The sequence below is a fragment of the Camellia sinensis genome, chromosome 3, assembly GCF_055761805.1.
Source record: "Camellia sinensis isolate YWXY chromosome 3, ASM5576180v1, whole genome shotgun sequence".
Lineage (NCBI taxonomy): Eukaryota > Viridiplantae > Streptophyta > Magnoliopsida > Ericales > Theaceae > Camellia > Camellia sinensis.
In genome coordinates, this window is record NC_138963.1 from 214,100,884 (window position 1) to 214,128,637 (window position 27,754).

Genomic DNA, 27,754 nt, shown 5'->3' on the forward strand with positions numbered 1-27,754 from the left:
TAATATAATTAAATTTGGTTTCTTTTAAGTTTCTAAAAGAGAAGACAGTGTAATTATATCAAAATTATTAACAAAAGAGGATAGAGGATTCTTAACCTGTGGTTAGGTTATTGTTTTTAGAATAATAATAAATAATGTCTTGATTGTTACACTCGTTATTTTAAGGTATCGGAAATTAGGAAGCTAGACCTCATCAATTAGTGCCAAATGCAAGAGAAACAAAGCAAAGCATGATAAATGCCAATGACGAATGTTATTGTTGAAGTAGCGCGCACACGAACCAAACAAAAAAGAAAAGAAAAAAGAGAGCATGCTAATCAGCGCTACAATTGATCAACATCCATATCAAACATAGCTCTCCATATTCTAAATTTTGAGTCCCAACCAGCTTCATTGTTGTTGGCCTTTTCATTTCTTGCTCTCTATAGTGTCAACCACCCCTTTTCTCTACAAAATTCAATGGCTTCACTGCACAAGTCCCCTGCATTATACTCGTCCGGGTTGTACTTAAATTTGAATCCTAGGTGCAACAGTTTCTTAGACGAGGCTGGGATAGATTTCAAAGATTCATCAATGCCCTCAAACCTGAGTAAAATTCAAAATAAGAAGTTATAGATGTGCTAATAATTCATCAAAGTAGTAGTAGCAGGCTTTTTTTTTTTTTTTTGATTCACATACTTTGTTGGTATGTTGCAATCTGGGTATTTTTGGCTGAGTGATTTGGAGAGTTCAAAAATGGTAAAACAGTGAGAGGAGCAGAGGTATCTTCCTTTGGCTTGAGGATTCTCCAACAGATATATGTGAGCACTACATACATCATCCAAGTGCACCGCCCATCCTCTACTCAGCAGTGGGTAAAGAGCTTCATTTCCTACAATCATAGATTAATTAAGTTTATTATTAAAATTAAAAAAAAAAAATTCAGTTAAAATTGCAAACAAATAAAATCAAATAGTAAATTATTTAAGTTGGATTTGATAATTTAACTAGTAAAATTGTAAACATTATGAGTTGATCTCAAACTAGTTTTTAACAAGCTGAATCCAAGGCAAGCTAAAGTAATTTAGGCCATGTTTGTTTGGGCGGACTGGATTAGCATTTCCATGACTAATAGTTCTAGGACTACGAATCCGTTGGATTATGTATCATATCTTAACTAATAGTTAAGTTTAAAATAATTAGTCCGTATTTCAATTGCTTAACCAAACATCGGATTAATAATTTTATTGGACTATTAGTCCAATCCCAAGCTCATGTCCACCCAAACAAACATGGCCTTAGTGTTTTTGTAGTCCTATGTGTTCAATTTAGTCTTTATTTAAGTTGGATTTGATAATTTATCTAGTAAAATTGTAAACATTATGAGTTGATCTCAAACTAGTTTTTAATAAGCTGAATCCCAGGAAAGCTAAAGTAATTTAGTGTTTTTGTAGTCTTACGTGTTCAATTTAGTCTTTATTTAAGTTGGATTTGATAATGTAACTAGTAAAATTGTAAACATTATGAGTTGATTTCAAACTAGTTTTTAACAAGCTGAATCCAAGGCAAGCTCAAGTAATTTAGTATTTTTGTAGTCCTACGTGTTCAATTTAGTCTCTATTAAATAGGAATTTGATAGGAGTAGATTAAATATAAATCTAACATTGGATATTATTTCCCCGAAGTAATTGTTCTCAAATTTGAACCCACAACTCCAAAACCGACAACTTGAATTTTAACAACCAAACTAGCAAGGGAAATTTAATTATAAACCCCATTTACCTTCCTTTCATTGTTAAAAGGACTAAGAAAAAAATTATACTTTCTAAACCCCCTCATAATTATAAAGTCTTGCATAAAGGACAAAATTTATTATTTAAATATTTTATCAGATTATTATACTCTTCAACTAGATCTTTCCACCTTCTCCGTCTTTCTCCTTATCCGCTCTACCAAGATTAGCTACAGACATCACAGATTTAACGCCAAGTAGTGGTGGTGGATCTAGATCTGGAACCAACAGATTTAGATCTCACCGTTGAGCAGAAGCAACGACAGATCTGGATTTTCGATTCAGCAGCAAAGGTAACGTTGAAGACGACGACCTCGTTGACAGCAGCTTCAATCGCCGTCGGCTTCTCGAGGTTATGCTGTTGCGTACGGCGATGTCGACGTGAAGAATGCTTCGATGGGGGTGAGACTGGAGTTTGAATACGGTTGCGATGCTAATGTGGTGAAAGGTTCGGAGTTTAATGTTATGAAACAGTGAAGAAAACGACAACTGAACTTGTGACGAAAGTTCTATCCCAATACGCAGCATAGAGTCTACGTAGTCTCTGGATTTCTCTACGGCTGTAAGAAGAACAAGAAAATATATGTATATATATATATATTTGTGTGTATGAGTGTTGTTGAACACATGTATTCTTTTTATTGAGATTTGTGATTGTTGATCGAGTTTTAGAAGTTTTTCTTCTCAATTAGATATGTTGATTTGTTGATTAATTTGTTTTGTTTTTTTTTTTATTATTTTTTTTTGTTGTTTTTGATCTAATTTCATTTGATAGAACCAGAGTAATGGTTCTATGGCTCTGTTTTTTGTTTCAGATAATGAAAGTAAAATTTTACTCTGGTTCTATTGCTCTGTTTTTTGTTTGAGAGAATTAGAGTAAAATTTTACTCTGGTGTTAGAATGACAGTAAAATTTTATTGTCAAGAGATGGTCATTGTCAAACACTTCAGCCACCACAAACACTGCCTTCGCTTTTTTACTTTTGTGCAGAGTAACATTTTATTTTTAGCTTCAGAGTCTCATAGTTTACTCATTTTTCAGAGTAAAATTTTACTTTTATACAGAGTAAAATTTTACTTTTGTGTAAAGTCTAACATTTTACTAGTTATACAGAGTAAAATTTTACTTTTAGCTTTAGAGTCTCACAGTTTACTCGTTTTTCAGAGTAAAATTTATTTTTATACAGAGTAAAATTTTATTTTTAGTCTAACATTTTACTAGTTTTTCAGAGTAAAATTTTACTTTTATACAGAATAAAATTTTACTTTTAGTTTCAGAGTGTAACATTTTACTCTTATACAGAGTAAAATTTTACTCTGAAATACACAGTGAAGATGGCTTAATAGGAGAGCTGATAGATATGAGGGTAATATAGTAAAAGAAACAAGCTTTAAAATATTATGGGGTTTTGAAAGTACTTATATAATTCTTGTTTTATTGAAAGACAAATTAGATAGTGAGAAAGCTATCACCAAATCCCCCAACTAGCAACCTCCTTATATCACTGGTTAAGTTCTAGGTCTAACATACAAATCAACAATGATAAAAATAAAATAAAATATGTAGATAGATAAAATTCATTATACGTACTAGTGATTAAGGCAAGTGTTATATCGATGCTGACAGGTTTCAAAGGCGTGATAAAAGGCCCTATCACCATAGATGGATGAATGGCGACGAGATCAATTCCATTCTCTTCAGCGAATTTCCATGCAGCTTTCTCTGCCATTGTTTTCGCCACAAAATATGGCTGAAACACAAAAATTAATTTGGATGCAAAAAATTACTTGATTACGTTCTCACTTAACATCATCATTTGGTCAATTTCATGATCTTCGAAGATAAACAGTAATACTATAGCGATTAAAATGAAGATTGAAATTTTTGGTTATACAACATAGAAAAATTTTAAGTGCATAGATTTTGATGACATGACCCAACCAACCCTCTCACATGAGATGGGACTTATATATGCGTATGTCCCACCCTATATAAAAGAATTAAGTTTAATTTTATGATCAAAAACTAAATACGTAAAAAATTGCACCAGATATATATGCGTACCCATCCAAGTATCTTTTTTTCCTTGCAGAAGTCAACATCGGTCCAAAAACTCTCATCATACTGATCAGGTTCGGGTGGTGGTTGGACGGTAACAGCTCCGGTGGTTGAGGTGCAGATGAGCCTCTTGACAGTTTTGGCCTTGGAGCATGACCTCATGATGTTCAAAACCCCATTTACTGTTGGTTTAATTAGTTCATTCTGCCCACAAAACAAACAAATGCTAGTCATGATCAATACTAGCCAGGCATAGCAAATTACCTTGACAACGTATATATTTAAAAAGAAACCATAGTACAAGTTATACTTCCAACCTATATTCTCAATATTATTAAGGCCTCGTTTGGCATGTAAGTGTTTTAGCCTAAGAGTCAAAAAGTTACTAAAAAAATCAAAAAGCTTATAACCTATAATAAAAAGTCAAAGATTCCATTTGCACTCTACTTTTTGAGCAAGGATTCTCTAGAGTGATTTTTCCCTAAAGTTTCCTAAAGTATTACATTGTGTGGTTGAGATTTACTATCAAGTCACATCAATTTTTCTGATGTGACTTGCCAGTAAATCTCAATCACACAATGTAGTTCTCTAGAAAACTTTAGGAAAATTTCACTCTAGAGGATCCTTGGTGCTACTTTTTTGCACATCTTTTCGTAAAAAATCAAAAAATTATTTCAAACATACTAGTTTTTTTTATCTCATATTTTAGCTAAAAAGTTGAAAAGTTACTAAAATAGTCTGTTAATTCATTCTTATATCCTAAATTATTATGCATATCTTATCAAACTCATTATATCTAAGTCTGAATAATCAAACATATTCTATGTCCAATAATTTGTTTGTATGTGTTTGTAGGTGGACTGATGACGGAATTCGATTTTGTTTGAATTGTGTGAACAAAACACACAAGTTTTGATTCTTTCAAAACAATGAAATTTATAGTGTTAGGCAGTGTCAATACACTTTCTGAATAAAAGGCTCATAATTTTATATCAATCAAATTCTGCATTTTGTTCACATAGTCGTGATGAGGATATAGACATATATTGTATAATGCACAATTCAAAATTGTTGTCATGCTTTTTAGTTTATTCAAAATACCCCTTAAATTGGTAACTGATAAAATTTCACATTTAAACACCTTAAAAATTTAGATGTACAATTGCAAACGCATTGTGTTTGCAGCCACACCTATATATATATAAAGCAAATAATACCTCAGGATCGTTGACAGGAAGAACAGGCACATAGGCGGCAACGTGGAAGACTCCATCACATCCTTGAATTGCATCATCAAAACTTCCCTCCTCCAATAGATCTGCCTTCCACAGGGTTAGGTGTGTTCCAGCTTTCGGCAAGTCTAGAAGATAACTCACCTTGCTTTTGTTATCTGCAAACACCAATTAATTTTACACATATAGTTTTGAAGAGTTGTTGAAATTGTTAAAAAGTAAAGGAAACAGAGAAATTAAAGGAGGTGAGGAAGTGAAGGAGACCAGGATCGCGAACAGTGGCTCGAACATGATAGCCGAGTTGAAGAAGTCTCATCACAAGCCATGATGCTATGAACCCTGAAGCCCCTGTCACACACACTGTTCTTCCACTTCCACCATGCTCTCCTCCTTCCATGTCTTTGAGAGGACAATTGATGACTGACTTTAATATTCCCTATTGATAGATAACCAAACACAGAGAATAGATGATGACTTGAATGCCTCAATACAGGAGAGACTACATATATAATGATGTTTCCATTATTAAATGGGAAAAGTCGACCACCATTTAATAGATGTTAATCAAAGTTGATGCAGAAGAATTGATCCCAAGGGGACTATGGTCCCCTATAATAATTTCATGAAAACAGCATGCATTAGTTATTAATTATCTTCAAATTATATAATTTTGCTCCTCCTAATTTATTTAATATTTAAAGTTTAACGAGTCCTCTATAAATTAAAAAATAAAATAAAATTAAGCAAGTCGCTCTCCTATATATTCATGAAACATAAGAATCAAATAATGAAATTAAAAAATTCCAACAAAAGAAACCACCATTTAATAGATGTTAATCAAAGTTGATGATGTAGAAGAATTGACCCCAAGGAGACTATGGTCCCCTATAATAATTTCATGAAAATAGCATGTATTAGTTATTAATTATCTTCAAATTATATAATTTTGCTCCTCCTAATTCATTTAATATTTAAAGTTTAACGAGTCCTCTATAAATTAAAAAATAAAATAAAACTAAGCAAGTCGCTCTCCTATATATTCATGAAACATAAGAATCAAATAATGAAATTAAAAAATTCCAACAAAAGAAACCACCATTTAATAGATGTTAATCAAAGTTGATGATGTAGAAGAATTGACCCCAAGGGGACTATAATAATTTCATGAAAATAGCATGTATTAGTTATTAATTATCTTCAAATTATATAATTTTGCTCCTCCTAATTTATTTAATATTTAAAGTTTAATGAGTCCTCTATAAATTAAAAAATAAAATAAAATTAAGCAAGTCGCTCTCCTATATATTCATGAAACATAAGAATCAAATAATGAAATTAAAAAATTCCAACAAAAGAAATTGATTAATTGATTTCTCATAACTATTATCAATTACAAGCCCTAATCTACATATAAGAGAAGAAGATAGAAAAGTCAACAAATTAATTGATTACATTTATTAAGAAAGATATTGTTTGAAATTTTAATATTGATTTAATCATATGTATACTTTTAATGTCTTCAAAGAGTGTCGATCACAATTTTAGATATATTATTTCACACCTGCTATCTTTTATAACTCAACATAGATATTATAATTGTATTAACGATAAATAATTTTCAAATTATATTGATTCATCCTTTCAAAGTTTTTCCAAATATTTAACTAGTCATCCTCTAGGTAGATTTAAAAAATGAACGAATTCAATCATTAAAATGGACCCATAATTCCGAACAGGATCATCCAATCCTTTTTACTGAAAACAATTTTCATTCTTTTATATTGTCTTTTATCTTTTAAAATACTAATCTAAAGATTATGAGTTCTATTATTTAGACTAATAAACTTTTGAGGAGCAAATAATTTCTCCATTTAAAATCTAAGTGACATCAATAGTGACAGCTACAAGGTGAGAACAGTTATGGAGAGAGTGAGAGCTAATGATGTCTACATTATTCAAATTCATCTATCTTCATGCTTAAGTTTCTAAGGGTTTGACTTCTTTCAAGTTAGCTATCTCAACTTAAAAGAGCGTTTAGATTTTATAAGTTCATTTTGGAAAGGATTTCGATGATTCGGACCGTTCATTTGTTAGGACTCATTGAGTAAAATATTCATGTAAAAAATCAAGATGATCGGATATCGATAGCTATATGTTTTAATCAAATTTGTATTACAAAAAATGGATGGTCATTATTGAAATATATTTGTCGACCATTTTTTTACAACCAATATGATTCAAACATATAACTATCGATGTCTGATTATTTTGATTTTTTACATGAATATTTTACTTAATGAGTCATAATAAATGAATTGTTCAGATCATCGAAATCAGTTTCAAAATGAACTTACCAAGTCCAAAGGCTCTCTCAAGTTGAGATAGCCAACTTGAGAGAAGTCAAACCCTAATACCTGTTGGAAATGGTTGGAAAATTCTGGGTAAAATCAGAATTTTTTTCTAAGTTTGGTCGTGGGACCCGTGCGTCGATTTTCGTGTGTCAAAGTGGTAACGCGTTCTATGCCCGTTGTGATTCACGTGGTATATTTGGTTGCTCAAAACCATTATCGAGTGAATGAAAAATTGAAGCCAAAGTGAGCTCCATGGAAATGGAGTTTTGGTGGAAATTCCTTAAGGTTGGAAAATGGCTTGTCCCATATTGATTTGGTGGGAAGTTTTGAATGGGTTTATAAGGCATGGGATTGGAACTTGGGGTGTGCCCTAAGAGGTAACCAAGCTTTGTAGAGAGTGAGGTGTAGACACCCCATTTTCGACCGACTTTAAGACTCAGACGTCATCGATTGAGCGCTCGGTGATGGTGCATGTTGTGCTCGTTCTGAGGTTTTGGAGTTTTGGCTGAGAACCTTACCCCCGAACCTCGGGACCCTTTTATGCTTTGTCTCGGTTTGCGAACCAGGTTCTGTTTTCTCTTCCCGAAGGGAGGGAGAGGTCTCGTAGACCATCTCTCAGTGGCCGTAGACTACTTTTCGTGGTCGTAGACCACTGTTCCCGTTTGGAGACCAGTTTCTGATTTTCGGAGCCGTCGGCCGTGTGCCTTGGTTCAGGTTCTCCGTTTGCTCCGGTTTTTGGCACACACCTTATTTCCTCTCTCTAAAGGGACACTGTGGCCCGGGAGACCACCTTCGTGGTCGCACGCCATTTTTGATGCTTAATAGTCATTTTTCGAGGCACCCGGTTGCGCGTTTTGGCCCCCGAACCCTCGTTTTGCATCGGTGTGGGTTCATTTTTGGCATGAACCCTAGTTTCATTGTTAGGAAGGTAGTACCAGGGTGGGAGACCACCTTTCTCTTCGCCGGCCGATTTTCTTGTTAGAGAGCTGGCCTCCCTCACTTTTGGGCTACAATTACTGGTCTCCCATACCATCACTGAGTTGCTTTCACCTGGGAGACCACCAATCAGGGCTGCCGACCAGCTTTTTATGATTAACCCTTTTGAACCTGGTCGGCCGACCAGGGCAAAGGGTCGGCTGACCACCTGAACTGGTCGGCCAGCTTTCTCTTTTTTTGTCTCACTAAGTGCTATCCAGCTGTGCTAGCTGTGAGGCATTTGCTCCATCCTCCATACACGTGCATGGAGGATTAACCCTCTTGTTTTAGCTTCTTAAAGAAGTTAGACCCTTTGCTCTAAGCTTCTTAGAGAAGCTTGACCTTTTCTTAGCTTCTTGAGGAAGCTTGACCCCTTTGGTCTAGCTTCCTCAAGGGTCTAGCTTCCTCAAGAAGCTTGACCCTTTTGGTTTAGCTTCCTTAAGAAGCTTGGCCCCTTTGCTCCAAGCTTCTAAGAGAAGCCTTGGACCTCTTCTTCTATAAGAGAGACCCTCCTCTCCACTTGTAAGGGTTGAAAATTTTTGGCTAAGGCATATACATACACCTCTCTCTATCTCTCTACATCCAAGCTCCAAAGCTCCATTGTTCTTGCACCATTGCACTACACCTCCTATCCTAACACTGTAGACGTCCCCCGAACGCCCTGGGGAGGAACGAGTCCCCCCCGTTCTGTTCGATATTTGGGCTCACTACAGTTCAGGACTCTCAATTTGTCACGGTTCTAAATCTGAACCAAAGAGTCCAAATCCGGTATTTAGCCTCTATTTTGCGATAATTTTTTGGAAAGCGCACCAAGCCCCGGAAGACTGTTGATTTTTGATTTGCTGTAACAGAGAGTAGGAAAGGGGCATGGCAAAGTATTTTCACATATGTGTGCTTGACTACTCTTCAAGGAGTGTAGTCCTCGATCCTCGTGCCACCAATCACGCATCTCGATGCATGATGGCCGAGGAGTCGAATTGCACGGCTTAATATGAAATGAATGCACACATAAACACAACAAGGCCTAGACTCCATCATGGACAATCCGAAGTGTTGGCGACCAGGAATTGAGATACGTTCCGTTACTCAGAGTACGAAACGTACCTCGTTTTCCGTGCTCGGGCTAACTCCTATCCCAAACACAATGCAATATGCATGACATGCATGAATGCAACTAATATACAACCTAGCATGCACAATACTATGAAATGGCATACACGATGCACGAGGTAACATGGCATACACAATGCGCTAACATACAACCTAGCATACGCAATGCTATGAAATGAAATGGCATACACAATGCATAATAGACTTACACCAATATGAGTGGACCTCAGCCACACTCACATAAGAGGCCATTAAATGAAAATGAGATACTCAAAATGTGTGCACACGTGCACGCAAACCGAGGACCGAACCTAAGGCACGAATGTCACTCTACCAAAGCATGGCAAGGCATGGAATATGATATGCAAACATGAAAATTTCAGCGCTAAAATATGACACAAAACAGCCCCGAAACATGGAAACATGGCACCCGATGCATGAAATGAATCCCGAAACATGAAACGAGGTACATGGAATGACCTATGGCTATGCAAAGAATGCATTATTTGAACATGAAGTATGAAGACAGAATCAAGACAACCCCAAAACAAGCACATTTCCAGTTTTAAGCAAGGCTGAAAGGTGAGCAAAAATGGGGCTAAACCAACATGCAAAAAAGGCCTCGAAAGAGAGATAAAGAAGCAAGTAGCAGCTTCTAGCCCTAAATGGAGGAGGGCCCTTCAACAAAGTTGAAGAGGGGCCCAAAATATGGTATTTTACAGTTTATGATCAAACCCAAAACAGTGCATAAGCAAGCTTAAAATACTATACAAAATAAGGCCTAAAAGAGAGCTTTAACACAAAGAGCAAAAAGGAAGCCTCAAACAGTGAAAGACCATTGATCAAACATGAATAGTGGGTCAAAATATGGCTATTTACAGTTCGGACCAGAGCCCAAAAATACAAGCACAAGGAGCTAAAAAAGCATGCAAAAATATGGCCAAAAGAGAGATAAATAGGCAAGTGATAGATGGAAGCCTTAAACAGTGAAAGACCCTTGATTAAACATGAAGAGTGGGTCAAAATATGGCTATTTACAGTTCATACCAGAGCCCAAAAATACAAGCACAAGGAGCTAAAAAAGCATGCAAAAATATGGCCAAAAGAGAGATAAAGAGGCAAGTGCAGATGGAAGCCTCAAACAGTGAAGAGCCCTTTAACAATATTGAAGAAGGGCTCAAAATAATCCACTTTGTAGTTTATAACCAAGCTCAAAACAGTTTAAAAAAAGGCCTAAAATACTATGCAAGAAAGAGACATACAAGAGAGGTAAAGAAGAAAGTGTAAAACGGAAGCCTCAAACATGGAGAGGCCCTTAAACAAACATGAAAAGGAGCTCAAAATAATGCTATTTTCAGTTAGGGTCGGAGCCCAAATATGCAAGCAAGTATAGCTTAGATTGTATGAAAAAATAGAGCCAAGAAGAGGAGAAAGAGACTTACCATTGAAGACCAATCTTTGACAGACTTTTGGACCAAGTTTGGGTGCTCCTAAGCTCTGGAAATGACCTTGAAGCTGCTGGAATGGAGGGTGGAGGCCTTGTGCTAAGGGGTGTAGGGTAAATGGTGTAGAACTTGAGAGGTTTTGGTGCTTGGAAGAGGAGGAGAAGGAGGATCAATGCAAGAGGCTTAGGGCAAAATTTTGTAACCCTCAGATGGGAGCTGGAGCTGCTGTTATATAGGCAAAAGAAGGGGAGAAAAGGGGGGAAAAATGGGGGGGAAAGAATTCAAGTTTTCCCCCAAAAGTGCAGCCCCCCGGATACAAAATCTGGGGGGAAACAGAATGCATATCTGTAAAGTGCCTGGAGAGAGGATCATGGCCGGCTGGTTATCTAGGGTTTAGGTGGCCGGCCGGCTCTCCCCATGGCCGGCTGGCCAAGGGTCAAAAGGGTCAATCATGATTAGTGGCCGGCCACCCCAGAAAGAGGGCCTCCCATGTGTGCACAATACAACCATGTAGTCAAAAACTGGAGAAAGTGAACCAGGAGAGAGAAAATGCCACTTTTAGGAGGGGTTCAAAAGGGTCAACCAGAATTACTGGCCGGCCATGTGATATTGGTGGCCTCCCAGGTGTGTACAACACAAATATGTGGTTTGGGGCAAGAAAAAGTGGCCTTAGGGTGGTCAACATTGGCTTTCAAGTGAGAAAAACGGGCGACGAAGGGCGATGGAGGAATAAAACTGGTTGTCAGAACAATTACTGGCCTCCCACCCTTCTACGACCTTTTTAACAATGAAACAGAGGTCCCTGCCAAAAATGAACCCAAACCGATGCAAGATGAAGGTTCGGGGGCCGAAACGCGCAGCCCGAGGCCCCAAAAACTGACTGTTAGGCACCGAAAGTGGTGTTCGACCACAAAGTTGGTTTTTCGAGCCACAGTGTCCCTCAAAAGGGAGCAAATAAGATGCATGCCAAAAACCGGAGCAAACGGAGGTGGTTAAGCGGTCCTGAACCGAGGCACACGACCAACGGCTCCGAAAAATCGGAAACCAGACTCCAAACGGGCAAAATGGCCTACGACCACAAAACGTAGCCTATGGCCACTGAGAGATGATCTACGAGACCTCTCCCTCCCTTCGAGAAGAGAAAACAGAGAAAACAAAGCCTGGTTCGCAAACCGAGGCAAAGCATGAAAGAGTCCGGAAGTCCGGAGGCAAGGCTCGCAGCCGAGACTCTGAAACTTTTGAACGAGCACAATATGCAACATCACCAAGCGCTCAATCGGTGACGTCTGAGTCTTAAGGCCAGTCAAAAATGGGGTGTTTACAAACACCTCCACCATCACTCTAAGCACCTTGGAGCTGGTTTTCAGAGTTTGAAGGCTTACTATTTTGGTCCAGAAGCTATTGCCTCTTTTGACTACAAGGATAACTCTCATTTTCCCTTTTTTTAGCATTGTTTTGCTTCATATCTTAGCCTAGTTTGCAAGCATATTTGGGCTTTGTCATAAACTGAAAAAAGTCATATTTAGAGCTCCTTTTGAAGTTTGTTTAAGGTCATTTTTCTATTGGGGGTCATCTACTCCCTTGCATGCTTGTTTTCATCTTGTTTTGAGCCATGCATTAAGGCCTTTGTATTGTGCTTTGTTTGGCCTTTTAGCCACTGAAATATTTTGAGCCCCAAAATCAGAGAGGGGTGGCCCTCACACCCCTTGTTTTGTTTACTAGCATTCTTGGCCTTACAAAGGAGCCTATATTTTCACACTTCTTCAGCATGTTTCAGGCCATTTTTGGTGGGTTTTAGGACCTGCATGACCTCTGTCTAGAGGTGGTTTTGCCATATTAGGTGTCCCTCTTGCATGTGTAGAGTAACCCTCTTCATGGCCTTTCAAAGGAGTCTTTACTTGCATGCTTCCTAGCCTTATTTCAGGCCCTTTTCAGTGAGTTTTAGGGCCCTCATAACCTTTGTCCAGAGGTGGTTTCTCCATATTAGGTGTCCCTCTTGCATGTGTAGAGTAACCCTCTTCATGGCCTTTCAAAGGAGCCCATATTTTCACACTTCTTCAGCGTGTTTCAGGCCATTTTTGGTGGGTTTTAGGACCTGCATGACCTCTTGGTTTTGCCATATTAGGTGTCCCTCTTGCATGTGTAGAGTAACCCTCTTCATGGCCTTTCAAAGGAGCCTTTACTTGCATGCTTCCTACCCTCATTTCAAGCCATTTTCAGTGAGTTTTAGGGCCCTCATAACCTCTATCTAGAGGTGGTTTCTCCGTATTAGGTGTTTCTCTTGCATGTGTAGAACAACCCTCTTTATAGCCTATCAAATGAGCCTATCATTCTTGCATGCATAGACCGTGTTTCAGTGGGTTTTTGGGGTTTATTTGACATATAATACCTCTGAATTTTGTTGGTTTAGTGGCCTCTTGAATGCTTAATATACTTGTAGTGTAAACCCTCTTCACTAGCTTGTATTGCATGTTGCTTTGGCCCTTGATTTTAGCACTTTTTGGCCATGCCTTAAACTGATTTTGTGCATGTTTTGGACTGCCTTAGCTCTTTTTTTGGGTCTCATGGTCGAATGATGTTTGTTTTGCATGCCTGTAGTTCAATATCCATGCTTAACTTTGAGTTTTGAGGTCCATCGCACGCATATACTGAGATGTTTTCATGTTTTGGGCCCATTGCACATCATATTTCAGAGCTTATATGCATGCCATATTCCCATGATTTCCACTCTTTAAGTGCATTAGAGAGTCGGGCTTGTATGCCTCATTTACCGACCATTGCATGAGCTTCATTTGAATGCATTCCGAGCCATCATTTTAGACCAATTTCCCACTGTCTTGGACCTGCTTAGGGTCTGTTTGGGGTTGGTTTTGCCATTTATGCATTGCTTTGTGTACCTCTAGTGTAACGCACTTCACTAGTTTCGGTATTTGGGCCATTTAGCATGCATCGTGTGAAGTGTTTGCATGATTCGGGACCATTGTGCATCATATTTCAGAGCTGGATCATGTGCCATTCTATGCCATATTTCATTCTTTGCTATGCTTTGTTAGAGTTGCATGTTATGCCTTAGGATCGGTTCTTTGCATTCGTGCATGTTTGCATGTATTTCGGTTGTCTCATTTTCATCATATGGCCACTGATTTGGGTGTGGCTGAGGTCCACTCAAATTGGTTTAAGCCCATCTTGCATTGTGTATGCCATTTAGTTCACGTTGTTGCATGATTTGATCATTACATTGTGTATGCCTTGTTCGTTTCATTGTGTTTGTTAGCCTTCATGTGCATTGCGTATGCCATATAGAATCATCTTGCATTAAGTATGCCATTGATTATTTATAGCATTGTGTATGCTAGTAGCATGTTTGCATGTCATCCCTTGCATGTTTGCGTCATTCAGTTGCATTGCATTTAGGGTTACATGTTAGCCGCATTGTGTATGCCATCTCATTGCATTGTGTTTGGAGTAGGGTTAGTCCAAACACAGGAAACGAGAGACGTTTCGTACTCAAAGTGATGAAACGTGTCTCAATTCTCGATCACCGACACTCTGAATTACCAGTGATGGAGTTTAGGCCTTGTTGTGTTTATATGTGCATTCACGTCCCATTGAGTCGTGCAATTCGACTCCTCAGCCATTATGCATTGAGATGCGTGATTGATGGCATGAGGATCGAGGACTATACTCCCTAGAGCTTGTGCAATGATAAAGAGAGTGGTCATGCACACATTTGTTGAAAATACATTGCATTTTCTCTCTTTTGCCTTTGTTGCAAAAAAACCAGAAACCAGAGGTGGAAACTGGTCGGCCGACTAGATTTTCTGGCAGGTTGACCACCCTCTTTGGTCTCCACCACAAAGGGTGGTCGGCAGGTGGTCTCCCATGCTAATAACTGGTCGGTGGCCTTCCCAAGGTGGAGTTTCAGCCTTCTGGAGCTTTGTGCAAGTTTCTGAGATCAATTGCAAACAAGGGTGAGACAAGACATCGCGATGGAATTTACCGACAATGCGACTCGAGCATGCATGCATCTTTCATCATTCCGAACAGAGCTGAGGCAGTCTACTTCATATAGCATTGCATGCTAGTTTACTCACTTTCTTAGTTAATTTGTTAATTAGCTAGTGTTGTGTAATAATTAGTTATTCATTTTGGTTGTGTAATATTTATTCGGACCCTCTGAGGAGGGCAATGTTGTAATAAGTGTGCGTGTGTGTGATGTATGTCTTCCAACCCCACATCTTTCTCCCTTTTATTTACCAGCTTACGATGGTTAGTTTTAGGGCATGTTTCAATTGGCATCTATATGCTCGCATGTTTGCATCCATTCATCTGTCTTGCATGCACCGGGCTCGGCGCATCATACTAACTGCATTGTATTTCAATTCCAAGTTGAATACATGTTATCTGTTGCATTTTATATGCCATGTTTAGAATAGCCGAGCCTATCTGAATTGCATTTTACATGTGTTGCATTAGCCATCTTAACATGAACTACGATCATGCATTGATTACTAACTAGTTTCTGTTTTGGCTTGGAGTACTCAGTGAGTGTTTATGCTTTAGCATCCTCGCATGCGTGTGAGTGACTGCTATGATAGCATGCTTACCATGAGGCTATTTGCTTATGTGATATAACTGCTTGAATGCTTGTGGGTGGAGGTTGGCTTATTTGAATCGGAACAATGCATTGAATGAGAGTTTTAAGCCCACTTGAGAGTGGCAAAATCATGTTTTTTAAGCCCACCCGAGGGTGGCAAAATCCACATCTTAGCCTACTTGCGAGTAGTACCTTCAAACCGTTTTTCAAAACGAACATGAGATGTTTTGTTCTAATTCAGGCGACCCAGTCTATACTTGTATGCTGTGCGCATCACATAATAATTCTAGGCTAATAACCGAAATAAGAGCACATAATGTTTTCAACACTCGATATCATGATCAGTAGAGGCCGATCTTTGATCGGGCGAGCGGGGGTGCTCACGAAGTGACCTTCCCCAATCGTATCCAAGTTCCCGAGCCGAGGCAACTTTAGTGATGACGGACGCGTGTCCTTAGGCAAACGAGTCAGGGTTTCCTAAATTTCTCAAAATAAAATATTTAGGTGGCGACTCTGTATCTGGCAAAGCAGTCCATGTTTGGCACTTCTTTCTAAAAATTAGTTTTTCAAAACGATTTACCGGATTTGGACTCTTTGATGATTCATCGGTCTTGCATTGCACTCTATGAGATTAGATACAGGATCGTGACATTTGAGTCCCGAATTGTAGTAAGCCCAATGAACAAAACGGGATTTCTCCCAGGGCGTTTGGGAACGTCTATATGAGGTTATGGGCAAAATGGGCTTGAACCATTAGACTCAAAAATCACCACGTGCACGCCGCCGTCTGGCTGGTCGGTGCTTGGGCACGTGGTGTGTGGTTGGGCTTGTTCGGCTCAATACTAATCTTTTTGGGCCAAAAATATTTGGATTTAATTTTATTTTTTGAAATAAAATTTGTCCAACTGTCCATAATTCAAATTAATTCCGGAATTAATTTGTTTCGATTTTTCTTTACACCCAAACAAGTCCCTTCCGTTTTTTATTTGTTTGAATTTTTAAATCTGTTTAATTCAAAACCAAACAGGTTTCATACCTATTCAAAACAGGTCCCTTTCGTTTTTTATCTGTTTGAATTTTTAAATCTGTTTAATTCAAAACCAAACAGGTTTCATACCTGTTCAAAACAGGTTAGCACCTGTTTAATTCAAAATCAATAGCCACCACTACATCTATAAATAGGCAGCCCTCATTTGATGTTTAACATCCAGAAATTTCGTACTTCTCATCTGCAAATTTATTTTTCATTTTGCTGCATTTAATTTTTGTGAGAGTGTAAACACTTCGTGTGTTCGTTGAACAAATAAATTGTAGTGCTGCATTTATTTGTAGTTGATCATTTCATCTTGGGAGATAGATGTTCATATTCTGAAAGCACCGTGGAGAGGACGAATTTGTCTTAAGAAAACAGTGTCGAACACTGGACTTGATTAGAATAATATTGAAGATATTAATCAAGTAAATTATTTATTTATTTTCTGTTTTATTATTTATTTAAATCAGATTTTAATTTTGTTTTTGTAACAAAATAAAATCGGTTTTTATTTATTTAATTCTATTTCTAGTTTGATTTTTGTAATCAAGCTTTCTCTCTCCTTTCTTATTTTCTTTTATATTCTGTTTGTCGTTTAGTATCCAAACAGAATTAATTAATTTAATTACAGTGAAAATTGTCCAACAATCTTAAGACAAACTATTTTTGGTGTCTTCATTATATTTAATTTTCTGTATTTTCAAAGTGATATTCTGGTTGCAAAATACAAATAGTATTATAAACTATTTGACAGATAGTAGTAATATACTGTCTATTTTCTTTGACAACTAGTAGTAATATACTGGTGTCATTGACAATTGCAGAATATTATTTGGTGTTACAGAAAATTATTGTGATATTTTATTTTTCTAGTTTTAGTAACAAGGAAAATAAAATTATTTTGTGTTATAATTTATTTTCTGCTTTTAGTAACTAGAAAATTAATTTGTGGTTTGTTTTTCTGATTTTTGTAATAAGATTTTATGGCTACTGCAATTGAAACTGCTATTGGAAGTGGTACTCCAATTGTTACACTAACACCGGTCCCTATCCAGAACCATGTTCAAGTACTAATAAATTATGGAGAAAAACTGGAAAGATTTAACGATACTGAGTTTAAGAGATGGCAGCAGAAAATGCTGTTCTATCTTACAACTCTTAATTTGGCTCAGTTTCTCCATAAAGAAACTCCAGCACTTAAAGAGGGTGAAAGTGATCGGCAAGTTGTTGTCGTTGTAGATGCTTGGAAATATTCAGATTTCCTGTGCAGAAACTATATCCTCAATGGCCTTGACAACATACTGTATAATGTTTACAGTCCTTTGAAGTCAGCAAAAGAATTGTGGGATTCTTTGGAGAAGAAGTACAAGACAAAGGATGCCGGTATGAAGAAATTTGTTGTCAGTAAATTTCTAGACTTCGTCATGGTAGACTCCCAAACGGTAATTTCTCAAGTTCAAAGTTTTCAATTATTTTTACATGATATTCATTTTGAGGATATGTCTCTGAGCGAGTCTTTCCAAGTCGCTGCTTTAGTGGAAAAGTTACCACCGACTTGGAAAGATTTCAAAAATTATTTAAAACATAAACGCAAAGAGATGACCATGAATGAACTTATTGTAAGACTAAGAACTGAGGAAGATAACCGTAAGGCTGAAAAAAGGAATGGGAAAAATCCCATTGAGTCTAAGGCTAATGTGGTTGAACAAGTTCACAAACCACATAACAAAAAGAGGAAGTTTAGTGGAGATGGTCCTAAACAAGGCGACAACAATGGCAACAAGAAGTTCAGAGGAAAATGCTATAGCTGTGGCAAGACTGGACATCGAGCTTCTGACTGCCGCCGCCCTAAGAAGGATTATGGAAGTACAAGCAAGAAGACTATCAATCAGGCTAATGTAACTGAACTAGATTACATCTCTGACGGAGTAAATGACATCAACCTCTCTGCTGTGGTGTCTGAGGCTAATCTGGTTGGAAATCCCAAGGAATGGTGGGTTGACACTGGGGCAACTCGTCATATTTGTGCGAACAAGAAGATGTTCACTACCTACAATGAAGCTGCGAATAGTGAACAACTTTTCAAGGAAAATTCTTCTACTTCTACTCTGGCTGGACAAGAAAAAGTGATCTTGAAGATGACATCAGGGAAAGAACTGACCCTCAACAACGTACTGTATGTACCTGACATCCGGAAGAATTTAGTTTATGGTTCTTTGTTAAGTAAAAATGGTTTTAAGCTTGTCTTTGAGTCAGAAAAATTTGTATTAACAAAGAGTGGCATGTATGTTGGTAAGGGATACATGAGTGATGGTCTCTTCAAACTAAATGTAATGACAGTTGTACCAAAAGTTACTAGTAATAAGAATAACACATCTATTGCTTATATTCTTGAGTCAAATTTATGGCATGGTAGATTAGGACATGTAAATTATGATGCTTTGCGTAGATTAATTGGTTTGGATTATATACCAAAGTTTGAAATTAATTTTAATCATAAATGTGAAGTTTGTGTAGAAGCGAAATGTCACGACCCAAACCCGGCCCTATGGGTTTAGCACCGTAACCGGCCAGTAATCTGAGATTACCGAAGGCCTGCAGAACAGTAGAACAGTAAAACAGAGTACAGGGCCTGGCGGAAGCCAATACAGTAAAGAAACAATGCCCAATGAGCTGTGACAGTCTGCATGCAAAAAGACTTTCCAAACATATTTACATTATCAGTGGAAAGGTATACACAGTATATACAATCATTCAGAATAGGGACTCAATCCCTATGCAACGGTACAGTAAACATTCAGTCTATACAATCCATTCAGTCATTGCAAAACAGTAAGACAGTACAGAAGGGGGAGTCCTAAAACACCCCTAAGCCTTAGCATGATTGGAACCTCGCAATGAGGCACGGTAGTTGGCTTGACAAAACTGGAGTAATCCTGATGCTCCTAGCCGCAGTCTGGTGCCTGTACACCTACATATATATATGAGCAGTGAGCTAAAGCCCAGTGAATAACATAATGCGTAAAGAGGTTAAGAATGAATGTCCTTACAGTAATGAAAACAGTCCATTTAAACAGTATTTCAGTCGTTCAATCAGTACAGTGATATGTGGTACACCCATTAGCATAACAGTAGGTCTTGAAAGACTGAACAGTAATGATGGCCATCAGTTAGTAAACAGTAGTGGTTCCAACAAGGGAACCGACAGAGATCTTTGTAACAGTAACAGTAAACAGTAGGTGCTAAGGATGCCACAATACAGTTCAGAATATAGGATATACATTCATTCAGTTAACAGTAATCAGTTCAGAAAACAGTACAGTTCAGTTGTTCAGAAGATAATCATTTGCGAACATATCTTTACACAAACGTTACTCACAGAGTTCTGGGCTACAGTATGCTAGAGCGTGTCTCCCCAGTCGCCAACCCTACACAGTTAACAGATCAACACACACTAAGCTACACGGTTGGGAAAATAATAACTTAATCCCTAATTGCCTCGGTGTGTTTCTGCATCTATATCCTCACTAAGATGCCTTAAACTAGGCCTAAGAATGCCTAGAATGGGATGAGGATGCAAAGATGTGATCAGAAAACAGTTTCAGGATTTTCAGAAAAACAGAGTCCCGCTCGAGCTTGGGTTTCCCCGCTCGAGCGGATATGCAACAAAGGTACACGCTCGAGCGTCAAATCCCCCGCTCGAGCGTACTGTAAAAGTACTGGATGGGTGAAATCTCCGCTCGACGGACGCTCGACGCCCGCTCGAGCGTGAGACACATGCCTCCGCTCGAGCGTCCAATCCTCCGCTTGAGCGGACTATAAAACAATGCAAAGAACTACTGGAGGCTCGGATTCCCCGCTCGAGCACCACTTTCCCCGCTCGAGCGGTAATGCAAAATCTGGAAAACCCAGATTGCACCTCTAAGCTCAAACTCAAGTTTAAATGCATCAAAACCGATCCTCTTGGCCCATTTTCTGGAAAACTCTTATAAACTCATAGAATGACATGTTTCAAAACTCAATTTGAGAAATCAAAGTCCAAGGGTGTTTAATTCAAACTCAATTTGAAACCAATTTCATGAACATGGAGAACATGCAAACATGCATGAATTCAAACCAATTCAAAGCTTCAATTTCATGCTCTAGAGAGCCAAATCTTTCAAAAACATGATGAGTTCATGGTCTCTTGTAAAAATATGAGCATGCATGTACAATTTTTATGAAGAATAAGCTCAAAAATGCAAGAGTATGCCATGCATGCAACAATTAAGCTACAATTCAACATGTAAGAGCCATAACTTGGCTCAAGGCTTCAATTTGCTATAAAACATGCAAGAATTTACTTAAAGTCAAGAACAAAGAGTAGCTACTCTACCTTAGGTCCTCAATGCAAGACTAGAAGCTCAAAATGCAATCTATGCTTCGATTACCAAGCAAATCTTCAAGTCAATGCACAAAATCAAGTTGTATTCAATTCACTCTCTCTCAAATTCGGTGGGAGTCAAGAAAAGAGCTGATGAAATGGTGTGTCCAAGGATAATTCAAGCCTCAAATATGGTATGAAGTGGGCCACTAAGTGGCACTAATGTAAATAAGTCCAATTCATGTAATTTGGTACCATTTAATCTAATTTAATCATACCTAATCAGTTTTCAGATAATTACACCATAAAATCACATAAATCACAATGATCGTAAAACACTTAACCAATTCCCGGTTCGACCGCCGATAAGGCCTTCAATTAGCAGTTTAAACACTAAAATACGAACAGATCAAATAAACAATCAATAGATAGAATGCAATTCAAACAGATGTACTCAATCGATTCAGTTTCAAATTTCAGTCAGTCAGTTCAGTATTTCAATCAGTTTACTTATCAGTCATAATCAGTTCAGTTTAACGGTAATCAATGGTTATTCGATAATCAGTGACGAGGGTTATTACACGAAACTAACTAAGGCTCCATTTAAATCAGTTGAAAGGAAAATCGAACCTCTAGAATTAATTCATACAGATGTATATGATTTTAAATTTGTTCAAACTAGAGGAGGTAAAAAGTATTTCATAACATTTATCGATGATTGCACAAGATATTGTTATGTTTATTTACTTAGAAGCAAAGATGAAGCCTTAGAAATGTTTAAACTCTACAAAACAGAAGTTGAAAATCAACTTGGCAAAACCATTAAAATGGTTAGAAGTGATAGGGGTGGTGAATATGATGCACCATTAAATGAATTTTGTGCACAACATGGCATTATTCATCAAACTACAGCACTTTATCCTCCACAGCAAAATGAAATTGCTGAAAGGAAGAATAGAACCCTAAAAGAAATGATGAATGCCATGTTACTAAGTTCAGGCTTACCACAGAACTTGTGGGGGGAAGCCATATTGTCTGCTAATTGTGTTCTTAACAGAATACCCCACAAGAAAACCAACAGCACTCCTTATGAATTGTGGAAAGGTCGACCGCCTTCTTACAAATACTTAAAAGTGTGGGGGTATTTGGCAAAAGTTGAAGTTCCTGTTCCTAAAAAGACTAAGATTGGACCAAAAACAGTAGATTGTGTGTTTATTGGTTATGCTCAGAATAGTAGTGCATATCGGTTTCTGACTTATAAATCAGAAATACCTGATATAAATGTGAACACTATTATAGAGTCAAGAAATGTTGTGTTTTTTGAACATGTCTTTCCTTACAAGAAAGGACAGGAATTAAGTTCACAGAAAAGAACTTATGATTGTACATAAAGTCAAGAGACTAATGACAATCAAACACAAGAGACTAGTAATGGTCTCGACCAATATGATTTAACTGATGATGAACCAAGAAGAAGTAAGAGAGCGAGAACATCAAAATCCTTTGGTCCAGATTTCCTAACATACCTGTTAGAAAATAAACCTCAAAGCTTTAAGGCAGCAATGACAGGTCCTGAAGCATCTTTGTGGAAAGAGGCTGTTAATAATGAAATTGAATCCATTATGCAAAATCATACTTGGGAATTGGTGAATCTTCCATCAGGTTTTAAACCTCTTGAATATAAATGGATATTCAAGAGAAAAATGAAAGCAGATGGTTCAATTGACAAGTATAAAGCAAGACTTTTAGTTAAAGGTTACAGACAAAAGTAAGGTCTGGACTATTTTGACACATATTCCCCTGTGATTAGAATAATATCCATTCGCATGCTTATGGCTATAGCAGCATTGTTTAAATTAGAAATATATCAAATGGATGTTAAGACAACTTTCTCAAACGGTGATCTAAATGAAGAGATCTATATGGAGCAACCCGAAGGGTTTGTAATGCCAGGGAAATAAAAGAAGTTTGTCGGCTTGTAAAATCTCTTTATGGATTAAAACAAGCACCTAAGTAATGGCATGAAAAATTTGATCATGCAATGCTTACTAATGGGTTTAAGATAAACGAATGTGACAAATGCGTATATGTTAAAAACACAGACCTAGGATATGTCATAGTTTGTCTTTATGTGGATGACATGCTTATCATTGGAAGCAGTCAAAACATGATCAAATCAACTAAGCAAATGCTTAACAAAAGATTTGATATGAAAGATTTGAGGGTCGCAGATGTTATATTAGGAATGAAAATTACTAAAACATCTGACGGATATGCATTATCTCAATCTCATTATATTGAGAAATTTTTTGATAAATTTATTAAGGATGATTTGAATGTAGCTAAAACACCTGTAGACATCAGTCTTTGTTTATCAAAAAATAAAAGTGACGCAGTGTCTCAGTTAAAATACTCCCAAATCATTGGAAGTCTAATGTACCTAATGAATTGTACTCGTCCTGATATAGCTTATGCTATCAGTTAATTGAGTAGGTACACTAGTAACCCCGGAGAAAACCATTGGAAGACGATCATTCAGGTTCTTAGATATCTAAGATTCACCCGTGATCATGGTTTGAACTTTACTCGATATCCAACAGTACTTGAAGGTTATTGTGATGCAAATTGGATATCCGATACTAAAGATTCAAAATCCACTAGTGGATATGTCTTTAATCTGGGAGGCGTTGCTGTTTCTTGAAAATCCATGAAACAAACATGCATTGCACGATCCACAATGGAATCCGAGTTCATTGCTTTAGACAAAGCAGGAGAAGAAGCAGAATGGTTTCGTCATTTCTTAGAAGACATTCTAATGTGGCCAAAACCTGTGCCAGCTATTTGCATTCATTGTGATAGTCAATCTACAATAGGCAGGGCACAGAATCATATGTATAACGGTAAGTTACGACCTATTCGCCGTCGACATAATACCGTAAGGCAATTGTTGTCAAATGAAATAATCTCAATAGATTATATAAAATCTAAAGAGAATATTATGGATCCGTTAACAAAAGGTTTGGCAAAAGAGCTAGTGTATAGTTCATCGAAGGGGATGAGATTAAAGCCTAGTACATAAGAGTCATCATAATGGTAACCCTACTTATATGAATAGAGATCCTAAGAACTAAGTTCAAAGGGATAACTAAGTTATGTGTGGCTCGCTAGAAATCACCAAGGGATTAAAATTCCTACCCATTCCTATGGTGAGAGTGATATCTGCAACATGTGTTGTCTGCAGGGGTATAAGGATAAACTTTGCTTTTAATGATTACTTATATCTTGATTTAGGTATAAAAATCAAGACAAGTATAACAAGATACTTACAATAAAAATCACCTATATGAGTGTCGAACTGGAGCCGGTTCTATGAGAATGAAGAAGCTAAATTCTATAGAAACACTCATGAAAATCAGGAGCGTTTAAGGCTAAAATGAACATAATAGTGAGAACCACGATGTGTTAGAAGATATTTTGTGTGAAATCTATTGTCTTGGCTTACACAAACGGCTGAACAATTCAAGGCATCGTGTCCATTGGCTAGCCAGTAAGTCCGATAGGTTATCACTAGGGAAGGTTTAAGGCCGAAAGCTACCTATCTTGATGCAAGATATTTTCAACTTATACTCTTTCGATAAAGTCTGCATATTGTTGCATTTCCGTTGTCATCAAACTCCATTCATGTGGGGGATTGTTGGAAATGGTTGGAAAATTCTGGGTAAAACTAGAATTTTTTCCTAAGTTTAGTCTATTTTTTAGGTGGGACCCGTGCGTCGATTTTCGCGTGTCAAAGTGGTAACGCGTTCTATGCCGCGTTATGATTCATGTGGTATATTTGGTTGCTCAAAACTATTATCGAGTGAATGGGAAATTGAAGCCAAAGTGAGCTCCATGGAAATGGAGTTTTGGTAGAAATTTCTTAAGGTTGGAAAATGGCTTGTCCCACATGGATTTGGTGGAAAGTTTTGAATGGGTTTGTAAGGCATAGGATTGGAACTTAGGGTTTGCCCCAAGAGGTACCCAAGTTTTGTAGAGAGGGAGTTTATGGGCAAAATAGGCTTGACCCATTGGGCCCAAAAATCACTACACGCGCGCGCGCCGCCGCCGTCCGTCTGGCTGGGATGGGCCTGGGCACGAGTGTGTGGTGTGTGGTTGGGTTGGGCTTGTTCGGCCCAATACTAATCTTTTTGGGCCAAAAAAATTTGGATTTAATTTTATTTTTTGAAATAAAATCTGTCCACCTGTCCAGAATTCAAATTAATTCCGAAATTATTCTGTTCCGATTTTTCTCTACACCCAAACAGGTCCCTTCCGTTTTTTATCTGTTTGAATTTCGAACCCAACAGATTTAAATCTATTTAATTCAAAACCAAACAGGTTTCATACATGTTCAAAACAGGTTAGCACCTGTTTAATTCAAAATCAATAGCCACCACTGCATCTATAAATAGGCAGCCCTCATTTGATGTTTAACATTCAAAAATTTCGTACCTCTCTTCTGCAAATTTATTCTTCATTTTACTGCATTTAATTTTTGTGAGAAAGAGTGTAAACACTTAGTGTGTTCGTTGAAAAAATAAATTGTAGTGCTATATTTATTTGTAGTTGATCATTTCATCCTAGGAAATAGACGTCCATATTTTGAAAGCACCGTGGAGAGGACGAATCTGTCTTAAGGAGACAGTGTCGAATACTGAACTTGATTAGAATAATATTCAAGATATTAATCATGTAAGTTATTTATTTATTTTCTGTTTTATTATTTATTTAAATCAGATTTTATTTTGTTATTTTGTTTTTGTAACAAAATAAAATCTGTTTTTATTTATTTAATTCTATTTCTAGTTTGATTTTTGTAATCAAACTTTCTCTCTCATTTCCTATTTTCTTTTATATTCTGTTTGTCGTTTAGTATCCAAACAGAATTAATTAATTTAATTACAGTGAAGATTGTCCAACAATACCAAGTCTAAAGTTACGACTACATAGTGAGAAAAAATTATGAAACTCTTGAAAAAAATATAAGATATTTAAAAAATAAAGTGTGATATTTTAAATTTAAAATCTGATGAAAATTACATTTAAAATAAATTTAATTTACATAGTATTTTACTATTACATTAGTTTTTGATAGTGTTCACTGGAAAAAGAAAAAATCATCAATGTATGAAAAATTAACATCGTGTAAACAATAACAGATCACATGAGGTCCGCTACATTCGATTGATTTTATTAATTTAAAGTGAATGTTTATTTTATTTTTTTTTATAAAAATCATATATCATAAATAATTTTCAAATTTTTTAATTTTAGTTAACTAATGTATAGTATTTCTGAGGTATCTGCTATAAACAAGACCATTTTAAAATGTTTGGTGGTGATCAGATGATAAAGACTTTTCTTTTTCTTTTTGTGTTTTTTTTTTTAATTTTTTTTTGGGATAAGACTATTATTGAGAGTTGAGGTAAGTGATGACATAATGGACAAACATGTGAAGGAAAGGTAGTTTGTTTTTTTCTTTGACAAGGAAAGGTTGTTAAAAGGATAATTTTTATGGTTCTATCCCATGTTTAGAAGGGATTAGATTGGATGACATTATTAGAGGTTTGATTTGTGGGTAAATAGCACTATCCTTTGAGGTCTGTAAAATTTTTATTGAATTGGCACACATTTTTACCAGTATTTTGTTAGTTAATATACAAGAGAAGAAATCAAGCATTTAGCGGCATTTAAAACATGCCGATGCAGATCACAACAACGCCACCAACAGATATTGCGACGCCTATAGGTCTTTTATTCACTTGAGAGGTTTTGGAGATCTTGAGGAATGATGTGAAGCTGGTGTTCTTCTATTTTTGCTAAGAGCTGCATTGTGAAGAATTATTTGAACATACAAAATAACAGATTTTTTTTTCCTTGTTGCTAACTCAATGAACAACAACATGAAAAATAGGCAAGACAGTAACAACTTTTTACTTTTTTTTGGTTGAATGATACTAAAACAATCATAACAATATACAATAATGGTATGCTTTCAAAGATAATTAACTTCATTATTATTTATTTTTTCCTTTTTTGGAAGAGAGGGAGAGAGGGAGCAAAACCTTACCTGGAATTGTACGCATCTTCTTTCAGACAGGAACAATTCAAGTTGAAACACAAAATAAAGTTCAGATTTTTAGGAAGAAAAAAAAAAAAAATCAGAAAATCAAAATTAAATAGCAAATCAGAATGTTAAAATTAAACAAGGAAAAATCAAGATCAAATGGAAACGACCTGGTCTGAATCTTGAAGACGTTCTTTGATTCACACATTTTTTATCCTTTCATCGTCCAACAAAGCTGCTTATAGATCTCGTTCTTCTTTATTTCCATCATCATCGTCTCAATGAATATTAAACCAAAAGAAATCAAAGATAAGAAATCGAAAGAAAAACAATCAAAGATTCGAAATCAGATCTCGAAATCATATTTGGAAATCAAAGTTATAAAATCGAAGAAAAACAGGAAATCAAATATTCGAAAGTCAGATCTGGAGATGAATATGAAATCGAAAGAAAAATTGATAGAGAGTGGGAGAGAAATGACTTCATAGGCTGCGATGGTGGTGGCTTGGGCAGATTAGGATAGAAACGAGGGGTGAACTCTGATGATGCCAGCGTCGATAGGCGCATAAACGGTGCGAAAAAGTAGACTGTGGTGACGTTGCACTAAAACGCCGTTGTTTTGTTAGACGCAGCATAATAAACGCCACTAAACCTCAATATGTAGACGAAAAATAAATATTACCATCTTTTTTATATAAAAATATATATAACCT

The 27,754-nt window shown here is 36.8% G+C and overlaps 1 protein-coding gene across 1 annotated transcript; it reads right to left on the reverse strand.

Moving 5' to 3' along the window:
- Positions 1 to 231: 231 nt before the first annotated feature.
- Positions 232 to 27,061, reverse strand: LOC114299087 (dihydroflavonol 4-reductase). The gene is made up of 7 exons (XM_028243764.2): positions 27,045 to 27,061; positions 5,326 to 5,497; positions 5,047 to 5,219; positions 3,836 to 4,033; positions 3,362 to 3,521; positions 679 to 871; positions 232 to 585 (listed from the first exon to the last, which is right to left on the reverse strand). Exons 2-7 carry the CDS (start codon positions 5,456 to 5,458, stop codon positions 423 to 425), a joined length of 1,020 nt encoding a protein of 339 aa, XP_028099565.2. The 5' UTR covers positions 5,459 to 5,497; positions 27,045 to 27,061; the 3' UTR covers positions 232 to 422.
- Between the last annotated feature and the right edge of the window lie 693 nt (positions 27,062 to 27,754).

Coding starts and splice junctions, on each gene's coding strand:
- LOC114299087 (XM_028243764.2), bottom strand. CDS start 5,458: ATGGAAGGAGGAGAGCATGGTGGAAGTGGAAGAACAGTGTGTGTGACA. Junction 872..3,361: donor AACACTTGCCTTAATCACTA/GTACGTATAATG, acceptor CTATGATTGTAG/GAAATGAAGCTCTTTACCCA. Junction 586..678: donor GATTGCAACATACCAACAAA/GTATGTGAATCA, acceptor AATTTTACTCAG/GTTTGAGGGCATTGATGAAT.